The sequence below is a fragment of the Pezoporus occidentalis genome, unplaced genomic scaffold, assembly GCF_034315485.1.
Source record: "Pezoporus occidentalis ecotype Australia unplaced genomic scaffold, CSIRO_AGI_Poc_V1 ctg27, whole genome shotgun sequence".
Classification (NCBI taxonomy): domain Eukaryota; kingdom Metazoa; phylum Chordata; class Aves; order Psittaciformes; family Psittacidae; genus Pezoporus; species Pezoporus occidentalis.
This window is the reverse complement of record NW_026914611.1, coordinates 7,643,247-7,669,233: the sequence shown is the minus strand read 5'-3', so window position 1 is coordinate 7,669,233 and position 25,987 is coordinate 7,643,247. Positions and strand designations below refer to the sequence as shown.

Below are 25,987 nucleotides of genomic sequence, written 5' to 3'. Positions count from 1 at the left end.
GGAACAGGTATTAGGGATCATAACCCATCACTACTCACCCCAAAAGTATCACACTGACAATCAGGCATAAATCAGCATATTGCTAATAAACTACATTGATAATGAGGCATCATCTCTACAGCCCTCTTCACTTCTTAACAGCTGTTACAATATTCAATGTTTAATGTATTATTGTATGCATTAACTTTCAACAAGATGGGTTAGAGCTTATCTCTGATATTGTGTATAGGTAAGTAGCAACAGCATTGTCAGAAGAAGAGAAGATACAGCATGCACTAAAAAAAAAAATGAAAAGACAAATACTGAAATTCAGCCTCTTTTCTTCTGTAACTCATTATTTTTTTTTTTACCCACTGGATAAAAACCTTGAATTTTGAAAATAAATGAGAAATGTGCATCCACATCAGGTACTCCAGTATTTCTAATTAGCAAATCTGTAAGGTAAAAGCCATTCATGCACGCAATAATATACTTTCAGCATCTTGATTTAGCAGCCACATTGAGGCACTTAGAGAAATTTCCTCCTAATGCTTTACATTTATGCTAGAAGAAGGAAAAAACCTCTCTCAAAAGATCCATGGTACACAGGACCCTCTTTTTTAAAATTTCACTATTGCAAATGGAACAACATAAAATCTTGGAATAAAGAGATGCAGTTTAACCACAAGAATGTAACATGTGGAGGAAGAACCCACTGAATCTTTTTCTAGACAAGGAACAAAGCCAGATAAAGATCTCTCATCATGAAACAATGAATTTACAAAGAATCTTCATACAGAGTGATAAATATCAAGACTTTCCACATAGCCATTATGTATCTTAAAAAACTGAAAGCTGATTTTTTTTCTAGCCACTACTGTAGTTAGAGAGAAAACCAACTTAAATTGTATTCACTTGGCATCAATGTATTTTAACAGACGCTATCATAACCCTGCCTACCCTCACAGACAATAGATCTCCAGGCTTTCAAAGCAAATCTGGAAAATGTCACACTAGTATTTCAGCTTTTCCTGCTCTCTCTTTCCTCTTCCCTGTAGTTTGCTTGCCCCCTCTGCACCTTTTGTGCACGCAAAGGCTGCTTTCATTGCCTTCATCCAGATAATCTCCATGATATCTGCCTAGCTGTTGAATGGACCTCATTTCTCAAGGCTTTGCCTTTGCCACACATGCTCAGAAGGGTGGCTGCTACCTGGCTGGTTTTGGTACTCTCAGCATCTGCAGAGAAATAAGCTAACCCTGCCACCACCTCACTTATAAATCATCTCTGACTACTGGCTAACAGAACAGAACAAGCAATGCCCCAATCCCACATTTCCTAGGTCTTTTTTAATCACCTCAGCAAATTCTTCCCTTAATCAAAACACAGCATGTAGAAGCTCAATGTGCTTTCCTCCATTTCATTTACTAGAAAGCTATACAGTTGCAAAGGACAGTATGAAACAAACCAGCTCTCATGTCACAGAGGAACCAAACCAGGTATTTTTTTCCAATAGATGTCTGCACAAGTTTTGGTAGCTCAGATTGTATAGAGTACCTGTTAACGCAAAGGATATAGCTCTCTCTTCAACCCATCCTCATAGCTTAGGGCTTTGAAGGAAGTCTTTTTGGACAGGAATCTATTCTACTGTGATTGAATAACACTAATCAGTGCCTATTGAGAAAAAAATACATTCTCCTCACTGGCAGAAACCAAGAAAAACTGAGACAAGGAGGGGTAGTTAGTTGTCAGATGTGGTCTCATTTACCAAAGCATAGGCCTTCCTTGGCTAATTCCCAGGTAGCCAAGTTGCACAAATTCTGTGATCCTCTTCATCAGTCAAGACGGAGGAGCATCACCACCTTGCAACCTGACTATTATAATCTTCAGTAATGGCTACTTCTGCTGCCTCTCCCCTTGGTGACTGGTGAGCTCTCTGCTCCCGCAACAGCCGCCGCTCTTCTCGCCTCTTTAGCCGGTTCTTCTGATGCTCCTCTTGCTTGGAGTACTGGAAGCGCTGCAGGAACAGGTCCTTCGCATATTCATACAGCTGTACGTCCAAGAAATTCAGCTCCTCTATCCGTTGCCTCACATCCTCACCTATGTCCACATTGGAGGCCCGCGTAACATTGAATTGAGTGAATGGGGAAATAAATTTCAGGTTGAATGTCCTCTCAAAGAGATACTGCGTTTTCCTCTGAAATTCCGTGAGCCCAAAGAAGGCCATGTTTTTCAGATTGTTCTTGGCGCTTTGGAGAAGAATCATATTTCTTTCACTCTCATTCATAAAAGTCAGGTTGTAGCATCCCACCAGGCTGAGGTCTGCCAGCATGCGCACCTGGCGGTTGTTGGCCAAGTTGTAGCTGCAATCCATGAATTCCTGTAAACTGACTCCAGACCAGTCGTCTCCTTCATAACAGGTAGGCAGCTCGTCTGGTGTTGGACTTCTTCCATCGCACATATGAAGGGAAGTTTTCCATGTTGCACCCCTCTGAACATGCTTCCATTCACTCAAGTACCGTGACACCGGATCCCTCAGCATCGTGATGTAATAGAAGTTCCTGAAACATAATTAAACACAGTTTTAAGATTCAGTGGATTTCACTTCTCTATTCTCCAATAAATCGATTACTAGCCACCACCCCTCCTTAACTTTTCCCAATGTAATACAGTCATTTTAAGTGACTGCTTCGGAGACAGTAAAAAGCTTAAAGCTTCATAAATACTGTGGATAAAATACAAGGTAAACTGGGAGAAGGAGAGAGAGATCAAGGGAAATAAGCAGCTGTCAGAGAAACGGAATTACTTTGACCTATCAACTGTTCAGTGTTAGTTACTTTATGTAGAAGCCAATTAACTGGAGTGTACTCCCCCCTGCGTTGAAATGCTAACCCTCAGTAATAGTAGAAACAGTGGGAAAAAAGCTTTATATAATCTTATCACTTCTCTTCTGGACTGAGACATGCATGTCTCACAAGATGCACAAGATGATAATCCACACAGCGCTTGGTCAGAATGTAAGAGAGACACGAGCAATTTCATGTGGAAGCTGCAAGCACTAAAAATAACACCATGTGCAAGACTGTAATGAGCCACCTACTTAAGAAGGACCCTACTATTAAATGGGTTTGAGTGAAGATAATGAGACACCTAAAATCCATTCTTATGACTTAATTTTAGACAAGTGCTTGACGGAAATTAGTTATAATTGTGTAGTACAAAAGCATCTGTTGATATAAAGATTATCATTACACAGCCTCACCTGTCAAGAATACAAAAGAGACACCAAGAAATATTGATTTGAAACAGAGCAAATAACTGCAGACCTCATATTGTCAGTTCATCTTTTAGCTATTGAATTCAGTTTGTACATCTATTTATGGCAATCTGAAATGGACTGCAATTGAGTGTGCTTTGAGCAGGCTTTCACAGATTCAAGTTTTTTACTAAGAAATGTTTTATTCAATAACAACTCACCTGAATTGCAGGGTGATATCATAAAGATAAAGCAAAACCAAAATACGTATGATTTCTGTCAGCTAGAATAACCAGCAGAAGATTCATGACTAAAATTAACACACGGTCTGGTACAAAAATAGGCTCATGAGTTTGCATGACTCATCTGACTGCAGACAATACATTAATAAATCATGAGCCTTAAGACTTCCTAAGAAAAGTCTGATCTCAGTACTTTTTCTGAATCTAGTGAAGGATAAAGCAAGCAAGCAGGAGGCAAGCTTGCTGACAACAAGTTGTTAGCCTGTAAACAAGCCAACACTTTGTGTTGGCCATCTCATATAAGAGCTAGCTGCAGTTAAATGAAAAGTCTCAAAATCTGTAACAATCTCCAAGACAGTTATCTTTCTTTCCCACGTACCACCCATTTTCTGCCACTAAAGAGTCCCTAAACCTTCCACTAAAGATTCTCCGTAAACCTCCCATTTGTCCTAAAAATAGATATTCCTAAAAAATGCAGATACATTCCCCAGTTCAGACCAAGCAAAAGAAATCAGGGCTGAATGCTTTGTCCTTATTCAGTCTGAGTTTTATATATAAAGTATATATATATTAGTATAGTTTCTGGAAGAAGGTTATGAGGTCAAACTCCATACTATGTTCTGCTGCAGGGTCATTTTTTGAACTACTATCTAATGGAAACATCTGTTTCAAGAATTATGTCATAGCTGAAGGGCTACAGGTGGAAGGATATAAACTAGGGAGTACTGTTTGGAAGCCACGACTTGTGTTAGCATCAGATGATACTCTGAAGGATGATATTTCCAAACTAACTCATTTGGAGCCTGGGTTTCCTTGCTGCTGTTCACACATGACCAAACTGCACTACAACTGTTTTGATCCACTTCAGTTACTTACACAGCCCACACCAACAGCGAACCCAAGGATCGTGCAACCATTCAGACAGGTATTTCAAAAATCCCTCTTGTACTCCTGCAGAACAGGAAGCATCAGAAACCCTCTTGTGTCCTCTGCAGTGTAGTTCCACTATGAAAAGTACTATCTTTAAGCACTTCAAGCACAGCTTTCCTTTCTTAAACTGGATGCTCATCTTGGCTCTGCTTTGCATGTATGAAAGCATGTCAAGAATTGCTTTCCAACTGGCAAAAAGTGGGACAAAAAGCGGATGCATTTCACTAGTGTTGTGCAGATAAAGCAGCCCAACTCTCAAACGCCCATTAGCTTTCAGCATAAGACACTGTTGTTGCAACACACAGCGGGCACTGGTAGCAATGTGACAGAAAATGATTGAAGCTCCCAGGGAGCAGGAATGAAAAAAAATGATGGACAAAGATTCAGAAGCAGTTGGCAACATCTACATTGACAGAGATATGGTGTTGGCTTCACCCTCGTAATGCTGCCCCTCCCCTCTTCGGATAGCTTTTGATGTTCATATGTGGCAGCAGATGGGTTTAAAAGTTGCTCTTGACAATTATTTGTACCTCTAATAATAATTCTGTCTTTCCTCACCCATCTCCAGCAGACCCAGTCAGGCATGGCACAGAGCAACAACAATTAACAAAAATACCTACTTTGCATCAATCATTTCCATTTCATGCCTGGATATGTAAATGTGTTTGATGGGCAATAAACATGAATATAAAGCAAATGCAGGGAAATGAGAACAGCACAACTTTGTATAACATCCGCAGCTTCCCTTATGCAGACTGGGAGAGAAACTTCCGCAGTCTGTTGCTGCTACTGCTTGTGACTACCTTACGTCTGCATCTGTTTTCACTATCCTGATCAATTTGCTTCTGGTTTGTGTTTCTTTCAGAGAGTTGCCTCCTTGTGTTATCAGCTGGCTGGCTTCTTCATCTGGTAGGCAACCTTTAACAGCAGTCTGACACATATTTATTTTCTCAGGTGCTAATAACTAAAAGCGCATCTGTCCCCATCGCATTGAAAGTTTACAGCCTTCTATTTAACCTTTTGTTCATGACTCTCCATCACTGTTTTAACCAGTCTGAGGTTGCAAGACCTTAAGATTTCTTCCACCTGATCTGGGCACTGTCCAGATGACACTTATTATAACACAGAGGACTGGGGGATGCTGTAAAGCAGTTGTGGACAATTTTAGGGAAAAGGATGTCATGCCTCAAAAATGATATAAGTAAGAATACATAGGTCATGCACGTTTGCTTCAGTTGGAAAATCATAAAAATTATCTTAGGAAGTCTTTTAAAATGTTGACATTTATGGTTTAAATGTAGCAGAGCTCAGTGCCTAATACAGTGCTCACACTAGGAATGGCTCAGGAGTCAGCTCACAATAAAGACAAGAAGCCACTCATAAAAATATGAAACTGGGGATGACCTTCAGTCCCTCTTTTCATCACTGTTCAGTAAAAGAACATCAAGTCAGCTATATACTGAACATGCCTGTTCACGTCTGAATACAGATGTGCACTTGTTCTCGCCAGTGTAAATGACCCCTCCTTGTGTCGCCCATGCTCATGCTTACATGGCTACGCTAAACTCCACAGCTACCCACTGTAAGAAATACTCAGCAAAGAATTAAGTAATAACTTCTGTAACCTTCTTTCACAAAGTAAAGTCATCACAGATTTATTGGCTTCATTTCAACAGATGCCCACCACTGACTACTCAAACTGCTGTCACAGACAGCCTTGGTTCTTAAACGCTAGCCAAGCTCAATACACTGGCCTGTCAGTGAGAAGATGCTTTACACAAAACATTCCAAATTATTTTAAAACAATACAAATTTTATCTCTATCTAATCTATATCTATATCTATGTCTGTATATTAGTGTTTGTGTGCCTCTGTGTGTGCAAAAATTTACACTGGAGTCTGGTCATAAGCTGCAGTTGTCAATGAAAGAAAAATCACAGTAACTGCATATTGTGTATTTGCCAATGCATCTTGTGGCTGTCTATACAAACAGACATGTACGTACAGTTTAGGTTACTTTTCAAACAACACCAGCCCACTAGTCATGGTGTTAGCTCTTCCTGAAAGGGAAATTCATACAACTTCCCCAGATCAATCAATCTCTTTTCGAGCATAATGTACTGAAATCAATGGGTTATTGAAGTTGCCACAATGGGACAGCTGATTTTTTGGACACATGCTAAGCACCGTGATGATCACAGCAAGGGCCTGATGGTCCATGCTAGGGCCCAACAAGCACTGGTGTGAAGCACTGGGCTGTATACTACACTATAAGTAAAAAGCACTTGGGAATTCAGAAGGCTCTAGTCCTATTCACATGAAATCCAGTGTTTTCATCAGCATTAGTCAAAGAAAACCCTTAATTAATAGAACAGCTAAAATGAGCTTCTAGTTATAACCTAAGAACATGTATTTCTTTCATATTATAAGGTATTTTAATACCTTATATTTAATACTCTAATAATTCAATACTCTGCTCTTACATTAGTCCTTCAATAGTATTGCTCTGGTTCAGAAATTAATTTCAGAGGAGCAGACTCTGCTATTAGCAGAGGTGATCCCAAACCAGGGCATTTTGCCTCTTCTATCACCATGGAACAGACGTCCCAGCTGAGGGAGATTTCCTAAATACGTGAAGGATCACCACACATAGAGAACAAAAACATCCTATAGGGCCTCCTGGGGAAGAAGGATGAATGGCATATTCATAAAAAGAGAGCAGCACACTCATAGCAGCTGATAGTAGAGACAGAGGAATATTTGAGGTGGAGAAAAAGAGTCACTGGAGAATATTTTGGAAGATACTAACAGATGGAAGAAAGAAGAATCAAAACGACTGAAAAAAACAGGTGCATCATAAAACCATCCAGGTTCTGCTTCTTCCTGGTAGCAGGGAAAATAAAAGCCCTGGCCAAGTTTATAACCCAAGTTGAGACAAGTAGCTAGCAGCTTTAAGGGTGGAAGTGAGTGTGCACCCAAAGAAAGGTCTGAAATACCCAGCAAACCCAGCCTAAGCAGCACATTTCTGCTAAAGACAAGAGGTTGTGGCAAGAAAAAGTCTTGAGAAGGACCTTCATTGTGTGAACAAAAGTCTTATGCTTCCCAGTTTTATCCTGAAGTCCAAGTTCTCAGGGGCAGTAACATAGTTAACCCCCGATCAGCAACCTCTCATCAGGCAAAGCATCACCAGTATAGGTAATGGTGAAGAGAATCATAAAATCATTTAGGTTGGAAAAGACCTTTAAGATTGAGCCCAACTGTTAACCCAGCACTGCCAAGTCCACCACTAAACCAAGTCCCCAAGTGCCACATCGACACATCCTCCAAATAGAGTAAACAAATGAAACAAAAAATAAGGAGAATGCAATACATGAACAATTAGGGAATAAAAGCATTCAACAAGGATGGTGGGGGGAGGCAGAAGGCAAAGAAACATTGCTGGGCTGATCCAAACTGGTCAAAGTCATTCTAGAGTAATGCAGATGTATCAAGTCATGGCTGGCAGCATTATTGTGCAGAGTGTCACTGCATCTATGTTGTGCTGAACTGACAGATAACCTGCCCAACATAACAGGAACTGATTGGATACTTCTTATTCAGAACAACAGCACTGTTACAAAAAAGCTATGAAACAGTGCACAAACTACAGGCATGTCGATGGGGCTGCAGAAAGCATCATACAGCTTATCCACCAAGACAGAGAGATAAACTCTATCCAGCCCACAAACTTTTGCCAAGATTATGTAGCAACAGCACATAGGTTTAAGCTTAGCATCTGTCACAGGATGCTAGCGATGGGAATGGTTTTCTAAGGAATCCTTTAGGAAAGTTTGTGGCCTTAATACAATTAGCTGTCCTCTCAAGTTGTCATGATGTCCTGTCAAGTTGGCATGTCTTTACAGGTCTTTTACTGAAAGAACAGCAAACACCATTAAGAACTCAATGTTTATCCACCCTTACCACATACATCACCCATTCAGCATGTAGAAAACACACTTAAATGGCTGTTTTCTCAGAGGATCTGAGCACCCACCACTTCTGCTGCTCATAACTGGATGATGAACACTAGGCTTGCTTAAAACAGTGGCTGTAATGTCCTGTAGATACTCCATATTAAAGGAGACTTGCCATTGACTTCAGCACAATTAAATAAAACAAAAAGCCAAACCAGCTTGCATTTTGAGGTATAAAATAATAAAATTTTAGATATGTCTCACTATTCCTCTGAAATTTTGTCCCTTGGCTCTGAATCCAACCAGCAAAAAACCTTTCCACTGTTTCCCATTTCCAAATTGGCCACAAGCTTCTGTTGGTTAACTACCCTTTTTGTTATCCCAGTGACATACAGTGCAGCTGAACCTGGTGGGACATGCCTGCTCAGGGAAGGGACTAGGTACTGCTTCCAGGATAAGAGATCTAAATGCAGCAGTCTAGGTATAAGCTACACATCTAAGCAACCTCTGAAGCCAGCAAGGAGCTGCTCAACACAGGCAGTGGTTTGTATCTGCAGAGCAGTGCAGCTGGCCAAGGGTAGGTGCCAGCTCTGGCATGAGCTGTATCACTTCAGAGGCTCCCTATGCATTGCACTGTGTACCTTGACCACAATGGGAGCTTAAGATACCTGCTAAGCTGGAGATGCCTATGTTGCAGGTGCCTCTACCTGTAAGGTGAACCCCATGCCTGGCGTCAAAGCCCCCCACCTGAACAAACATATTCACAGAATGCAAACTCGAGTCCAACCTCAGAAACTGATGAGTAACAACATTTTGTAATGAGCAAGGAGTAACTACAGAGCACCTCCATTCCATGACTTTTTGTACCTATGACATATCTATCAGTTATGTTAGTATATTTCTTTCTAAGCATGCTTTTAAAGCTGGATGATTCCCAATATAAACAAAAGTTTTAAGTAAGTTCTGTATTATTTCATACAAATCTCCAAACCAGCAGTTAGAGAAATGGTCTACCATAACTGTGTTGTCCTTGCTGATAAAGCAGTGTATCAGTGAGATAGGGGGAGGGCTTGGAGTCAGACATACGGGATTGCTTGTCGTCAGACAGCTGGGTTATATTTCTGATCCTGGAAAGCAAAGACAGTTGCTTAGGAAGTTACTTGTGACGATACAGTCTGTTCCAGGCAAGAGAGATGTGTTTGGGCATTGGGAAGCACTTAAGATACATGAAACCTCACATTTCATTGCGTGTTTGGAGGAATACTCCCCATCACCAACTTAATTTTCTTTTCCAGCAATTTGTTGCTTTATGATTTATTATAACCTCCCCATTTTTTCTGTTTAGAAATTACAAGCCCTTTTTTTTTCTTTAAAAATACCCTCTGAAACATCAGATAAAATCCTGTATCCATGCCATCAGATAAACCTCAGCAAAGCTTTACAGCACTGTTTTATTCTTCTTTTTTGCATGGCTGTTGATCAGAAGGTTAGTGTCCCACACCTGGTTAAAGAATGACAGATGACAAAGGGTGTCTTTAGAGATCACTCACTCTCTGACGTCACATGGCATCTAACAGCAGCAATCTAGGCTAATGCAGAAAGGTAGAAGAAAGAGCAAACCTGTAGCAACACAAATGCTGCATGTACAACATCTGGAATTTCTTCACCTAAAGAGCCCTTGAAGTGAGGCCAGGGCAAATTCAATAATGGCGCAGAGCTATGTGAGGATAAGAGAAGAGGAAGAGGGAGCTACTGAGTAAGTTATTTGAACATTGCACTGTTTTAGACTTATCCTATATAAAAAAAGATGAGTTTGAAAATCCAGTGCTACAGCTGCACTGCAAACTATGGTAAAAAACACATTTGTAGAGACTTTTTCCTTAGATATTTTAGGAATGAAGACAACTGGCCTGGGACTATGCAAACTGGTAACTTTCTTTAAAATGCTTTTGGAGTTAGAACCTGTGATTTTGTACTTATTACTTATGTGATTTTGTATTCATTACTTTTAAAAGTAATGAATAACCATTAAAATAATAATTATGCTTCCAATACATCACATTGCCACACACCCTTCAATCAGTGAAAATTATCTCAGGACCTATTGCTGGAAAAGGAAACTGGGAGTGCTGAGACTTTTTTTCTTGACACAGAAGAATATAAATTCATGAGGATATGGATTTTAATGAAGTATTTCAAAGATGCTAGATAGGAAACAAACAGTAGCCTTCCAGTACCTAAGAGGATTTCAGTGATGTGTACGGTGGCAAAATTGAGATGTGTCAGCCAGAAACTGAAGAAGGGGAGGGTAGGAGGAAAACTATTATCACTGTGAGAACAATAAAGCATCAGAAAGCTTTCCCCGAAGAAGCTGTACACCCTCCATCCTTAGAGGTTTTGAGGATCAAACTGAACAGAGCTCTGAGCAACCCCATCTGCGCTTCATAGTCACCCTGCTCTGAGCAGGGAGTTGGACTAGAGACCTCCTGAGGACCCTTCCCACCCCAGGGGATCTGTGGTTCTGCAAGACAGTGCACATTCTTCTATCACCAAATGTACAGTCCTGTCAGAAAACACATCAAAACAGAACCAACTCGCCAGCTAGATCATACCTGCCTTCCCTTGTTCTTTCCTGGCTACCCTAGCCAGAGTACAGGGAATGTGCTTTGTCTTTTAAGAGGCTGCGTGTTTTTGCATATATTTCTATCTAGGGCTATAACACTCTGAATCAGCATACCCTGAATTATTGAGCAACTTCATGAATATTTATTCCAGTGACACTTCGTTCAATATAGAGTCTCTAAAAATTGGAGATGACAGTGCAGCAACTGCATGTCCCTAAAGAAATTAATCCTGTTCACAAGTATCAAGTCTGGATCTTGAACAGCTCCTAGCTAATGAAATGATATAGCTACCCATGGTTTGAATCCCAGCATTTTAGAAGACACACATGAATAGCATATGAATACGTGCAAGCCTTCTGAGCTAATATATGTTTTTTCCTGTGTGTTATCTTTATGATTTAAGCATTAGTTTTTTGAACACAGAGCATAAAGTTAGGCATCTAACACTGTATTTAAACATGTAGGTAAGCTCAGCCTCATTGCCAGTGAAGAAAATACACCGTAGTAAGAGCTAAGGATGCTCAGATAGCCAGAAAACGTGGTCTACTGATTTAGTTAGCAAAAGGAGGCTCTGAGCCATCACAGTGCCCTTCCGTGCCATCACAGTTAACAGCACTCTATTATCCCCCTCATAAAACATCCTTGCCCCTTGTGAAATATTCTTTTCATGCTGCTGCTTCCACTGTAAAGACCTTGTGAAAGTTGCTTCTCACAGTTAGGAACATGAGTCTCAATTCCCAGACTAAACCTGGTCTTGGACTACTTACATCCAGTTGTTCTTGAGTTAACACTGCAAATACATCAAAAGGATTTATACATGTAATATCAGAGAAGGAGAAATGGCATTTAAGTTGGAGATCAGAGAGCAATCACCTCTTGGATTTCATTTTACAAAGCTGAACTAGTTGTTATTGTCTCTTCTGATAAGAAAAGCCAGAAATGACCACACTGCAGTCCCACAAAACCTTTGGGTCACACTTAGATTACTTCACTCCGAGTTGTACCCTGAGTTTCCCAACTTCTTAGCTTTCCATGGCTGGCTTTTAATAGGAGGATCACAAAAGTAAGATGTGTTGCAAGATCCTGAGATCGGTTCTTGATTTTTATCATCCAAGCAGTCCTTTACTGGCATTTGAAATTTCACAACATCACATTTCAGCATACATGTCTAGACTTGAGCAAATTTCATGAGGCCTCCACAGGTGCCTTGTACAATAAATACCTCTTATGTCCATTGGTAGTGTATTCTCTGACACAACCTCATGTTGCATTTGTTTTTTTTATGAGATGCATAACTCTGGAAACTCATACTCACTGTGTGATATCGCACTTTGCACTACCAAACGTCATTCCACCCCTTTTACTGAAGTCCTCAAGGTCATTAAGCAAATTCCATTATACTTCGGCTTTTTTGTGCCAACGTCATTAATGAAAACAGGAAATAGGATCACAGCTAAGACCAGCCCTGTGGAAATTTATTAATAACTTTCCTTTAAACCAGAAAGTTCCTCTTTTAGCACATCCTATTTTGTTACCATGTTTTTGCCCACCAGCAAATTCTTATGCCTGGCCTCATGTTTTCTGCCTTGTATAATAACTTTGTGGAGTCTGCTCTATGAAACACTTTATTGAATGTGAATTTCCCTTCTCCTATCAGAGGGAGATGCTGGGTATTTACACTTCTCAGCCCAAAGGCTGAGAATGGGGGCCCCAGCTTTGGCTGTGTGTAAGAGAGAGAATGTTTAAGATGGGGAAATGACAATTTATCTGAGAGCGAAATGGTCTGGAATAGAAATGCACAGATTAAATGATTTGATGGAAAAACAGATCTGCCACTTTCCATCAAACAGACTTGACACAAATTGTAAATCATTTCTTGATGAGACACAAATCTAACAAAGTTCCCTCCAGAGACTTTTGTTCTTTGCCTAAATTATGTCAAGCTCAGTTGTTCTAAGTGTTCTTTAAATTGCTGAAAGGAGTGAAGTAGTAAGTGCCTTGCTGAAAGAAATATAAATATAAAATGCAGTAATAAATCAAATAACAAGAATTTGTTGTTCTATCAGGCACTTGAATAACAAAAACCTTGCATCTTGTAAGAAATGGTGTATGAGCACACACAGGAGGAAATACTGTTCAAAAGCAATAGCTACACAGTGTCTTACAAGATTCTTTAAATATACTGTATGGAAGAACTCTGTGCCAGGGAGAATAATAAATCCTTTGTGGCCAGGACTGGCAAAGGAGGAATCCATTGCTTGCATCGCCCCCATTCTATTTCATCCTTATTGTGCACAAATCACTGCTGTGTCTCAAAAGAACCACGAAAATCTGGGGCACACGCAACATCTTTACTCAAAATGTTGCTTCTCCTGTCCCGGCTATGCCACTGCACAGAAGGGAAAATGAAATAAGGGTGCATTTGCACTGCTACTACCTGCCTCTTCCCAGAGCTGTCTCTAGCCCCAGCCTGAGGAGGAAGCACTGAACTCACCTTTCTCTGAGAGATATTATGAGTACAGGGGAGACAAGCTAAGGGGATGACCCACAGTATCAAGTGGCAGCAGAAAACAAGGGCTGGCCAGAGGAAAGAAAAGAAAGGTGATGACAGGCAAGGGACAAGAGAAGAACAACCCTGGAGACATTGCAGCACCAGGGACATGCAGCTGAAGCTTGTTTTGCAAGCTTAGCCTAAAAGGGTTACAGAAACCAAGTTGGTAAGGGACCCTGCTGATGAAGTCTGAAGCTTATAATCACAGATAACAGTTTAGCAGGACAGGATTCATAAAACAGCCCTGATCCACAAAAGACAAGCCAGAGAAACCTTCCTCACTATCGGGCTGCAGACTCTGAGCAGCTGCCAACAAGGTTAGAGCCAGACCCTGTATCAGGAGGAGTCTCCATGGAGCAGGTGACTGCCTGGGCAACTGAACACTCCTCCAGCACTGATGCAAAGAGATGTGGTCAAAGAACTCCTGCCTATTCAGTAACTTACTTACACAGTGTAAGGCCTTTCATAACAATTGTAAAGAAAAAAAAACACCACCCACCAACCCTGCATACTTTCATGCAGAATTGTGAGAGATCTGTTATCACAAGTCCTGGCTGCCTGCAAGGATACACCTGATTGGTAAAATTCAGTTTCAGAGAGGCCTGAAAAGACAAATAACATGTAGGCAGACCCTGAAATGTTCATTTATATTCCTTCAGTCAGATTTTGTTATGTTTGAAAGAGATAAAAAAAACCCAAACTTGTGTTAAAATGTTTACTTTCATCCTTTTCCTCAATTTTGAAGGAGCTGTTGCTATCCCATTTTATTCTCTGCCTAGGTAAGACAAGCAGCACAGACATCACCAGTGTACCTCTGTAGCTGGCTTCATTGGAAATCAGTTTGTGCTGCAAGTGGCATGTACCAAGGTTCTCTCCCTAACTGAGCTGTCTCTGATTTACAACTAATAGCTCAGTTGCAGACGTTCATTTCCAAATCTGGGATGCTCAAATGAAAGTTCTATGGCGTGTTTCACTGCAATGCATTGTGAATCAGTACAGAAATTCAGCTCAATTAATAAAGTAATTAGCAATAAAGAGGCCCAGTAATTGAAATCCCTTTGAAAGTACATCAATTTATTCTCCCTAAGATTTGCCTCAAGTCTTTATTAATTCTGACATCAAGCATAATGACCATAAATTATAAATGATCATCACAAAATCCAGGCATCACAACCATTTTCTTATCCTGCATGACGAGTTTCTAAAACGTCTAGGTTTGGTCATAATTTTTTGATACTTGCCTCCCATAATGTAAGCAACATGACAATACGCATATTAAATTATGCATTAATATGCATATTAAAGAATTTCAGGTGATTCTACTGATGAAAACATTCTAAGAGTAGTCTTTCCTCTTCATTCATTGAAATGACTCACAAAACCTAAGGAAATTGCTCAGCTGTAAGATAAAACCACTTAACTTTGTTTCTCCTAACATTCCTCTTCTTGTGATATACTGTACATACAGTTTTTCCTTAAGACATTAAGCAAACAGATGACAGAGTGTTTCAATTGAATACTTATAAGACACACCACTAACTCCCCATTTCACACTGCACTTTGTGTTTCTACTGAAATACTTGATAGCATCTAATCAAACCCAGAGATGTTTGCTATGAATAATACAACTCAAAGCTATAAGCAAAATCTCCATCTTCATTGGCCTAACAGATTTCTTCCCACGTCAGTTGACACTACATAAATGTATATAAATAAAATTTCCACAAGGGGGCCCTCTTTTCTTCCTAAATCTCGGCACGAGCTTAACTTGCTTTCCAAAAATTTTCATCAAGCTTTTGTCTACAAATCTTGGAAAAAAGTTTTTACCAACTAGAATTGAGTTTATGACAGGATTTTATACAACAGAACCTGTAACTCAAAAGGGAATCAGTTTTTATATACAATTTCCACTATATACTATATACATATGGCATGTAAAGAACTTTGATAAAGCTTTTCAAAGTTTACTTCTTGCAATAACCAGCTAAAATGAGACCTTTTACACACACACACTCACAAACACACACACACAGAGTCGGCTCACACTGCCCCCAAGATGCAGTCTGCCTCTATGTTATATTGGAATTTGTGTTTGTGTAAGTGACTATTACTGATTTCAGCTCTGTGTGAATGCATCCCGTAGACACCACAGTTAAGGTACAAATGGTATTAAAATTACCTACACTCTCAATTCCCAGCAGTTATGAAAAGCAAAACGTGTTTCAGATACGTTGTCATTTGCTTTAACATTCCGAATGTTTTATGGAGACAGCGTTACAAGTCCTCATCTTCTTAACTCATTTGTAGCTCTCTGAGGTTTTTATTGTTTAGCATACCTTTGACCTTCGAATACCTAATAGAAATTGGACCACTTTCTTCTTCTGATCTCAGATCTTAACAAATCAAGGCTCTGACACACATGCCAGGCTGTGCACTGCACTGTACCACTATTGGCTGTGGATGCTATGCTCTGAGACAGAAGGTAATAAGATGAAATTGAGAAGCCTAGGCTTCTAACCTTCAACTTTTATGAAGAATTCTTTACCTTTCAGGAAAACTAGCAAACAATTATGTGAATTCAGCCTTGCTGATACAGCACAAACCCACCGATCTGCTAACTCATTCAAGTAAATCTCTATCTGCAGTGCTAACTTTAAACAAAGTTTTCATGACTGCTCAGCAATACTGCCATATGATATGGTCATGTTTAGCCAATGTCGATGACAGAGTTAAGGCTGCTGCAACACTTGTGCATTCAGGTGCTGATGGGACTCCATGTGAATTACTGGGTTCAGCAGGTCTTTTGGGATGCCTTTGCTCTGCAACCTTCCTCTGTAATGGACAAATCCTAATCAGTGGAGGAAAAGCACTTTCCAATCCCTTCAGGCCATGAACTGACTACTCGAAGCATGACATTTGATAAGCCTTATTATTTCAACTCATTTATACATAAATATTGTTAGGGGCCATGAAGCCATCCAGCCCTTATTAAAATCCAGCTGCAGTCTCTGAGCTGATGTTCCCACTCTTCCTCCTTTTTGTCTGAAAAACAAGGAAGAATTTCTTTTCTTTGAACTGCGGGTTATCATCTTTGCGATTTTATCATTGGAAATAACCTTCTCCTCTTACATTAGTGTAGCAGACCGTTGCTGTACCCCCTCACACATGCAAATAAGTCAGGCTTCCTAGTCTTTCCCCACAGAGATATCTGACATTGAGACTCAACATGATGTAGCATCTTTCTGAACTAAAGGGCAGGGGAATACTGTGTAGGCCATTATGTTCAAACGTATCTCTCACAGAAATTAATGAACGTCTGTGCAGACACTGAACATGAATTTGGGCAGCAGAAACAAAACCCATCTGAAATTGAGCTTAAGGTCTAGGAATACCTAATGATACGGATCTTTATCTTTACAAGTTGAGGATTTCTTCCCTTCCCTTTGAAGAGCCAGAGCGCTCTTCGGGTCACAAACTTACCTTGCTCTAAAGGAAATGGGTTGGTAACAGGGCTATGAAAGATATTTCTGCATTAAAAAGGAGCAAAGCTGCTGATGTGTACCCTAAGTAACATGAACATTTAAATATGAAACATTCATTAAGATTCATTTATAGACTTTATACATCGCTTTCTGTTTCACATAGAATATTACTGCCAATACAACATAGCAGTGATGCAAACAGGGAAGCAAAATTCAGGTTAAAATAATACCAAAAAATTTTTTCTACAGTGGTAATGATTTCAGTGTTCCCATCTTTTACCTAATGAAGGAGATTACTTAGCCTGGGTCAATCTTATTTTTGATACATATAATGAATATTACATTATTTTACATAAATTAATACCTGAGAATTTAAAAAAGAGAAATAGTTTCCTGAGCAACTGAGGATGTGCTATCTGCTTAATAAAAATAGCCAAAAAATGAAATGGATGTAAACTAATCCAGTTTTGCTTTTTTCCCTTTGAAGATGTTCCTTTTCACCAGGCTTTTCCTAAAGCAATTTTTTTTTGTTTATAATTGCACAATTTCTCATATATGACAAAACTATACATCCCAGTAGTCTCACCGAGTGCTGTTCTGCACCTGTATCTCTGCTATACATCTTGAGATAGCAGCTGCCGTATGTTCAGGCTAAACTACAGCCCTACTTGCATGACAAGGAATTTTGTATGCACACAGACCTTTACTCGTGACACTTTAATTTGCTCCATGGCCTTAATAAATAAACTGGCATTAAGCATACTCATGCAAGCCACAGCCCTAAAAATAACTCACTTCAGATGTTCAGACATTTTTCCTTGTTGTTTCCAGTAACACCACCACTCTTACTGATAGGAACAATGATTAGTACAGGCAGGGATTTAGCATTGAAAAACCACACTTGGAAAAGCAGCAGGGATCTGCAGAGGTGTAGCAGGGTAACTGAGGACCACATTAGTATTCCCTAAGCATTAATGGGAAAAGCTTGGCAGTGAAGCTGGGCCGCTGCGGTGAGTGGGTAAGTAGGCATAGGCAACCTTCCTCATTTATTGTATCAGCATCCAACAGTGGGGCCCACAGGTGAGGGCTGGGGGCAGTGGCCACCAAGCTGCACAGTCTCCTTGAAGTCCCCGGCGAGACATTTTGCTCAGAGGCCAGAAATCCGTCTCCCCCAGGCAAGCACCACTTCCCTGACCAAAGTCTTCCCTGGCAGACACCAGCCTACCTTGTCAGAAGCAGAGGGGCTGGTAGGAAGGGACGGTATAGACTGCCCTTCTCCTTAACTCCATAAAGACAATCATAACTTTGCCCTAACTGAACTGCTTTTTCTTTTTGTCCCCATATTCTCGACAGAATAGTAAGAAATTGTTATGACAAATGTTGTACAAACAGTTACAAACCAGGCAATGAGAACAATACAAAGTGAAAGTTTTTCACTCTTACATGCAATTCTCTGCATTTATTGCAAAAGGCTGGCAAACTGAATACACAGAACAAGCCAAAGGCCTATGAATACAAATAACCCAGAGACTGAACCCTGAATTAAAAAAACTCCAACCCTATTTCAAAGGAAAATTTATGTGAAGTGCCTTGGAGCAAAAGATCTGTGGATAAAATTCTTAAACTGATGAACCCCGAGCACAACGTCAGTGCTCAAACTGGGAAGACAATGCTGTGGTTCATCAGAGCTACAAAACCTGCAGTGTTTCTCACTTATGTGTGCATTTTTACTTTTTTCTTCCTCCCAGCTCCCCTCTCATTCTTTGGCATCTTGTTTTTTTTTCTCTTCTCTATTTATTTTCTTCTTTTCCCCCTCATTGTTTGTGTCCTCACAGAGCAGTAACATAACTTTATGCCTGGAGGTGCTGCAGAAGAAACAGCCTTCCCCTGTGCAATGGGCATTTGGGCTGATACAGAAGAAACCTGACTTTTTTTCCAGGTAGGGTTAAGCCCATTTGCTCCTGCACCACGTTTCTCTGCACACTGAGCTGGCTGCAGAGGAAAACCGAGCGCGAATGGGATGGCATCACTCAAACCCTGTGTCAGCCATGGAGCTGTGCCTGCCGCTTTCTGGGGTCAGAGCAGGGGCTTGGGGTGTGTTGGTTTAGGTACATGGCTGCTTCCCACAGGTCATTTTCATAGCACTGCCCTCACTTGTGCCTCTTCCTCTACAAGCGACTGGGATAGGGATTTTTGTCTGAGATGTCTGAATTTAAGCTCATTGAAACTGGATCTACTCTATTTTTGCATCAGATTCTCTGAAGAATCAGTTTAAATCCCTTTGCATAAGGTATAGTAATGGCAGTTCAGGTTTTCTTAACAAATCTGAGAGCCAGAAATTATTTTGAAAACCTCAGTGTAACTTTCAATGCCCAACATCCTATAGCAGTTATTATAATATTGCAATTGGACTCTGTTCTGTTAAAACTCGCCTGAACTTGGCTTTAGCTTTCTAAAAAGGCTTTAGAAGAATCAGGTTCTATAAAAACAGCTGAATCAAAAATGTAATTTTAAGAATGAATCCAAGAGGCTACTCAATTATTTCACGGAAGATAAACCCATCAGGAGCTATTAAATACAGAGACAACTTTGTGATCGACACTGTCCCACACAACATCCTTGTCTCTAAATTGGAGAGACATCAATTTGATGGATGGACCACTCGGTGGATAAAGAACTGGCTGGATGGCCACACGCAAAGAGTTGTGGTCAATGGCTCAATGTCCGGCTGGAGACCAGTAACGAGTGGTGTTCCTCAGGTGTCGGTGTTGGGACCGGTCTTGCTTAACATCTACACCTGGGTTGGAGCAATCCCAGGCACAGCTACAGGTTGGGCAGAGAAGAGATTCAGAGCAGCCCTGCAGAGAAGGACTTGGGGGTGTTGGTTGATGAGAAAATGAACATGAGCCGGCTTCAGTGTGCGCTGGCAGCCCAGAAAGCCAACCGTATCCTGGGCTGCATCAAATGGAGCGTGACCAGCAGGTCGAAGGAGGTGATCCTGCCCCTCTACTCTGCTCTTGTGAGACCTCACTTGGAGTATTGTGTGCAGTTCTGGTGTCCTCAACATAAAAAGGACATGGAACTGTTGGAACAAGTCCAGAGAAGGGCCACGAGGATGATCAGGGGACTGGAGCACCTCCCGTATGAAGACAGGCTGAGAAAGTTGGGGCTGTTCAGCCTGGAGAAGAGAAGGCTGCGTGGAGACCTCATAGCAGCCTTCCAGTATCTGAAGGGGGCCTATAGGGATGCTGGAGAGGGACTCTTCATTAGGGACTGTAGTGATAGGACAAGGGGTAATGGGTTCAAACTTAAACAGGGGAAGTTTAGATTGGATATAAGAAGGAAATTCTTTACTGTAAGGGTGGTGAGGCACTGGAATGGGTTGCCCAGGGAGGCTGTGAATGCTGTTCAAGACCAGGTGATATGATTTAGCGTAAGGTGTCCCTGCCCACGGCAGGGGGGTTGGAACTAGATGATCTTAAGGTCCTTTCCAACCCTAATTATTCTATGATTCTAACTACACTATGCAAGAAACTCTCAAGCCTTGAATTTTTTGAGCAGTGGAGTGTATTTAGGGGTATCATCATTACAAGCCTAGCTTGTTCTTGTCTTCCTTGGACACCTCTACTGTTGGAGACAAGGTATTAGCCTAGATGCATCTTCGGTCTGACTCAGCTTAGCCATCCTTGTTCTACTTCAAGCCACCCATGTAGTTGTACTTCTTTTTCTTAACATTGATGAGAGAGGTATCTCACATGCTGATGAGTTAATTCAAAGCAAAAAGGAAAAGAAAGACAATTACCTGTGCAGTTTTAGTCATAAGCGTAAGGAAGAATTTGGATGTCAATGACTGCCATAGAAGATGTTCTCTCCCCTTCAATGAGAAATCTGTTTTCTGTTTTCTTAAAAACGGATCTCTCAATGTGGGTGTTACAAACAGCTGTTCTTTCTCTACCACCTTTAAAAATGAACGCTTTCCATTCCCTTACAAAAAGACTATCAGAAAATACATTATTACCAGGGGTTGGTAGGAGGCACCATCAAACAGCATGTCAGCTCTGAGAGAGAAATGAACCATGGAAACAGACTGAATGCGGGAATCGATCACCGCTGAGGTTCAGCACACAGGAGAAGAGCATCGCATCGAAGCCACAGCGTGGAAAGGAAAGCCGAGGAGATCTTCAGGTAGGCTGAAAAATGGCTCAGCCCCCCCGACAACTCCACCACCATCCAGTACCAGGTCTGCATGTGCCTAGGCGGCCTGGCAATGGGAACGTGGCCCACTGCAAACATGGGCAACATGAATTAGCTATCGTACATACCAGCCTATGCTGGTTTTATGTGCTCACGAGTGCCAGAAGTGAGAGAACAGATGACACTTGATGGGCACGGGGTGATGTATAGCAAAACCACCTATTCTGGTACAAAGTCTTCTGGCACAAAACCGATTTATCTGCTCCTCCTGAACAGCTTGAATTGGCACAGTGAGTTTATGCCACAGTAGTAATTTGCATAATTTCTTCACCCCACTCTTGAGTGTACTAGATCTAAAGCCAGTCGGACTGTGTTATCAAGCAACAGCCTCAGTACCCAACCTGTTAAAATTGGGCAGTTAAATCCAAAGGGGTTACCTTGGATTTATGAACATGTACCCACATCAGGATGATCTGCTCACTCTTGCTGCCCTGAGTGCTTCTTCTGTGTCTGTCCTAACTTACCTAACCTCTGCAATTCTTCCCACATAATATACATTTCCTCGCTCCAGTGTACTAAAACTATATGAATGAGGAGAAAGCAAATGACACAACTGAAATACTAAATTCCTTAAATGCTGAATATCACACATAAAATTTAAAGTAGTACAACATGTTTAATAACAGTACGGTGTCAATTCCATCAGAAAGTAAAGGTATAAAAGCCTCCATTACAAGGTGATATATTGCCTTCAGAGCTAGAAAATGCCAGAAATAATATTTGTGCAGCTTTATTTTCCCATTATGATACCCTATTTATTTGCAATAAAAATGACTATTTTTTCCACAGGACCCCTGCTTTGTTCAGCACAGAGAACAGGCAGTGCTCAGCAAGTGAGATGCCTGTTCAATATTTCTTTTTATTGTAATCTGAAAGCCCATAGTTCAGTGTTTTATCTAGAGCATGTTGCACAGACTCCGCTCAGGGTACAGAACGTCACATCTCATCACTTTTACTATCACAATCATCCTTGCAATATATTGTACTTAATTTTTCTTTTTGTTTAGTATTTCCTGCAACTCCTATTATAGGCATATCTTCACATATTTTCCCACTGAACCTTAATTTCCTTTGGGTCAAAAGGAAACAGCACAAAAGAGTGGGGACAAACTCCCTCCTCAAAGAGGCATGAGGCCCAGAGCTTCAATGGTCTCATGGGCAATGGGAGAGGCAAGCTTGAATCCCTCAGGCAGTGGAAGAAAATGAAGAAATGTCTCTCACTTCCTACACACCACCGCCAGCTTTTGACAAAAGCAGCTGTGACTACTATTTGGTGTGGCACTCACACCTGCAGGTGCTATGCATGCTGCCCTGAGTGCTTCCTCTGTGTTTGTCCTACCTTACCTGAAGCAAAGTATTCCCCGCTTAAGCTCCATGAGGAGGACTTGTGGGGCCTCTCAAATCCCCAAAAAGCAGCCAGCTTTACTGCACATCCACAGAAAGAAAACTGTTCTTCCTAAGTAGCTTTATTAATCACAGCAAAGGCTTCCTGTGATGGTGGAATCAGGCAAGCTTTTGCGTATGAGACTGCCAGCCTTGGTATGCACTCCTTATGGCGTGGGGTCTCAGACTACTTCATTACATACCAACATCTTTGCAAATCAGGCCAGCCCTTTTTAACTCCATCTGTAATCCTGAGCTTGAGCAACAAGATTGTAGAATACCAGCATCTTGAAGATTTAGTAGTCTACCTTACAGTCTTGCTGTGTATGCTGATTGCAAGAGCGCATGGCCAAGGATGATGGAATGGTTATTGGTATGAAAATACCATTACTACCCAGCGATCCATTCTCTCTCTTTCTTTTGTTTGGAAACGTCTGTCTCTTAATTTTCATTCTCTCAGGCAGTTCAAATCTTAATAAGGCGATGCCTGACATTACTAAGACAACAATGCAGTTTTGGAGTCATTAGTAGCAGACACTAGGAATAACTAGGACACACGTAATGGACAATTGAAAGACTGATGTTCACAAGGCATGGCTGATTTTTGTTCACTTATTTCTCATCAAGAGATATATTCTTGAATGCCAGAGCTGTCTCCAAATATTTTATAGGGAAAAAACACCCAATAGAAAAGGAATATTTGATACATCCGCAAATAATACAAATATTTTCCTTTTTGTTTACTAATCTAGAGGATGTATGGGTGCAATATATTGTCATTTAACCAACAAGTAACCTTAACATCCTTTACAAAGAAGTACTTTGTAAAGTACTTCTACAAGGCTACAAGGAGACCTTGATTTTAAAATCAGCCTACCACTTTATATCCACTAATAATCACAACTTCACAAGCAAAGCTACTTGATGACAAACATAAGAGTTTGGTGAGATGGTATGAGGGACCAGTTGGCTGTCTTGTCTCCATAACTACCCTGTACAACATTAAAGACAGGCCTGAGCACTTTGCGGAAAAAAGACAGGCTTTAACCACCTTGCTGAACCAGGACTTCAATTATTTGTGGACATTTAGAAACTGATTATCTAATTCATTATGCAGAGAGACAGTTGTGAGCACAGTAAATTAGCTCAATGATAGGTGGACTGTACATGCTCTGAATGAAAGTAATCACAGTTTTATTTTCTCCAACAGGGTTTGACTCAGTCAAAGCACAAATAAGTGATGTAAATATGGGTACAGAAATAATTACTGAAATATTGCTGCAGTTGCGGAGATACTTTGCATTTGTTTATGTTTGAAATTTGATGGCTTCAAGCCTCAAGTCTCCCTGAGACATCGACAGGACAGAGAAGCAAAGGCTGTGGGAGCCCTGATTCTGTCCAAATGCCTTCAAGAGTCCAGAGTGAAATGCAGAGGAGAAAGGCTGGGTAAACCCAGTGAGACTCTGGGTCCCTGACTCATCAAGCAGTACCACCATGCAAGGGTAAACCAGGAGACGGCAAACCAGTGTGCTTCAAAGAAGATATGCACTCCTTCAGTTTCATCTTTCAGATAAAATGGATGGGGTTTTGCCTTTAAAATATTGAAATATGTCCCAAATACAATCATATGACTCTGTGGGATACACTATTAAAGATTATGAACAAGATTATGTCTGATGTTTGATTTCTTCTTTCTTGATTAGAGCTAATTTTTCTCAGACAGTCAAAGCTTTGGAGATTCTTCAGAGCCAATATTTCCATAAAATCTTTGCTTGCTTTTATTTCCTCTGGTCTTTGAAGTCTGCTGGACACTACCAAACTTCTGAATGTCTCCTTTTTCTTAAACCTTCACTAAACTGAAACACTAATTTTTGTGAGATCCCTTCTAAACAACTATTGCCCTCATCTATAGATTCTGTTGGCCAGATATCCTCTTACCTTTCCCAGTCATGATCTCAGAATTGTTATCCATGCATTTTGCTGTGAACCACTGAAGTAACTGAGCTCTGTAAAAGATTTTTGGCTTAAATACCCTTGGTCTAGAAGCTGTGGGAGTGCACTCTGCCAGCGCACTATGGTGTAGTACAGATTTCCATGGTTTGAGAACAGCTGTGCCTGGTCTTCCTTACCCTTTTGACATTTTATTTTATTAGTTATGTGGATGAAAACCTTCCTCTGGAGAATCTGGCACTGGGAATGGGAACATTTATCTAAGAGAGATAACATGTAACTTACAGGCAGGCAAACACACATTTTCTTCTTAAACATTAGCCTCCCCCATTTCTAATCTATCTTTTAGGATGAAAATGGTTAGTGTAAACACATTCAAAATATCTTCAGTTTAACATACTGACTTTTGACTTCTCCGGACACCTGCCTCCTCTGACAGGACTTTTAGGGTAAGACCTACTTCACCTGCTGTCAGCCAGTGTTAAATATCTAGTCTCATTTACGTGTTTCAGTTCTCTCTGCAGTCAACAGAGAAAGGTGGGTACCTCCAGAGGTGATTTATCCCCTCCTAAGACAGCTGTTTGAAATATGGAATGAGTTTGTCTCTGAAAGTGTGCTCCAGTTGAGCTCTATACAGATTCCAACCCCCTGCCACACAGCTGTATTTACTTTGGCTTTCAACTCCCTGCCACAGCCACCATCACCACCACCCTGTTTTTGATGTCAATGAGGTTAGATCAAAGGCACCAAAATGACTGACAGTCAGCACACTGAGTACTTAACTGCCAGTACTTAACTGCTTAGTAGATGCTTCCTTCTTTTCAGCAATTGGTGAGCAACATGGTAATCAGTCAGTCTTCAATGACCAGCTGGTGAAGGCATTTTCCCCAGATGATGTGCATTACATTACTGGAAAAATTACTTGCTTGTATAATTTCTTTTACAAAATGCTGACTTAAAAGATGGTTATCTCTTTGGCATTTAAAAACCTGAGTGCTTCTCATCCTGTTTCACGGTTGTGCTGAGTTCTCCAGCTTCATAAGCGTGGCTGCTCACTGATCCATTAAGTCATCGGTTTATTGCCATATCATTCAAAATAAATGATGGTCCAATTCATTTTCAAACTTCTTCTGTGTTGGAGCTTTTGCCAAGACCTGTTCATTACTGTTGCTTGGCAGGGGACATTATGATACTGTTTGGCGTGTACTTTGTGAATGTGGGGTTATTCAGTCCCTTTTGCTTCTGATGAGAGCCCACAACACTGAGGGATTTCATTGAGAAGTACAGAGGTGGACTGCCAGAGCCAAAAGCTTGATACATGATAGTATTTTTGCCCATAAACTGTAAGAACAAACACCAAGAGTTTCAGACATAGGGAACGGAAA

At 40.7% G+C, this 25,987-nt stretch overlaps 1 protein-coding gene across 1 annotated transcript in view; it reads right to left on the bottom strand.

Annotated features, from left to right (window-relative positions):
* Window positions 1-291: 291 nt before the first annotated feature.
* The window catches only part of HS6ST3 (heparan sulfate 6-O-sulfotransferase 3), a 302,362-nt gene continuing 276,666 nt past the window's right edge, over window positions 292-25,987 (bottom strand). The window contains exon 2 of the mRNA XM_062624612.1: window positions 292-2,538. Coding sequence (XP_062480596.1) covers window positions 1,833-2,538 — 706 coding nt within the window. The 3' untranslated portion in view covers window positions 292-1,832. The remainder of the gene's footprint in view (window positions 2,539-25,987) is intronic.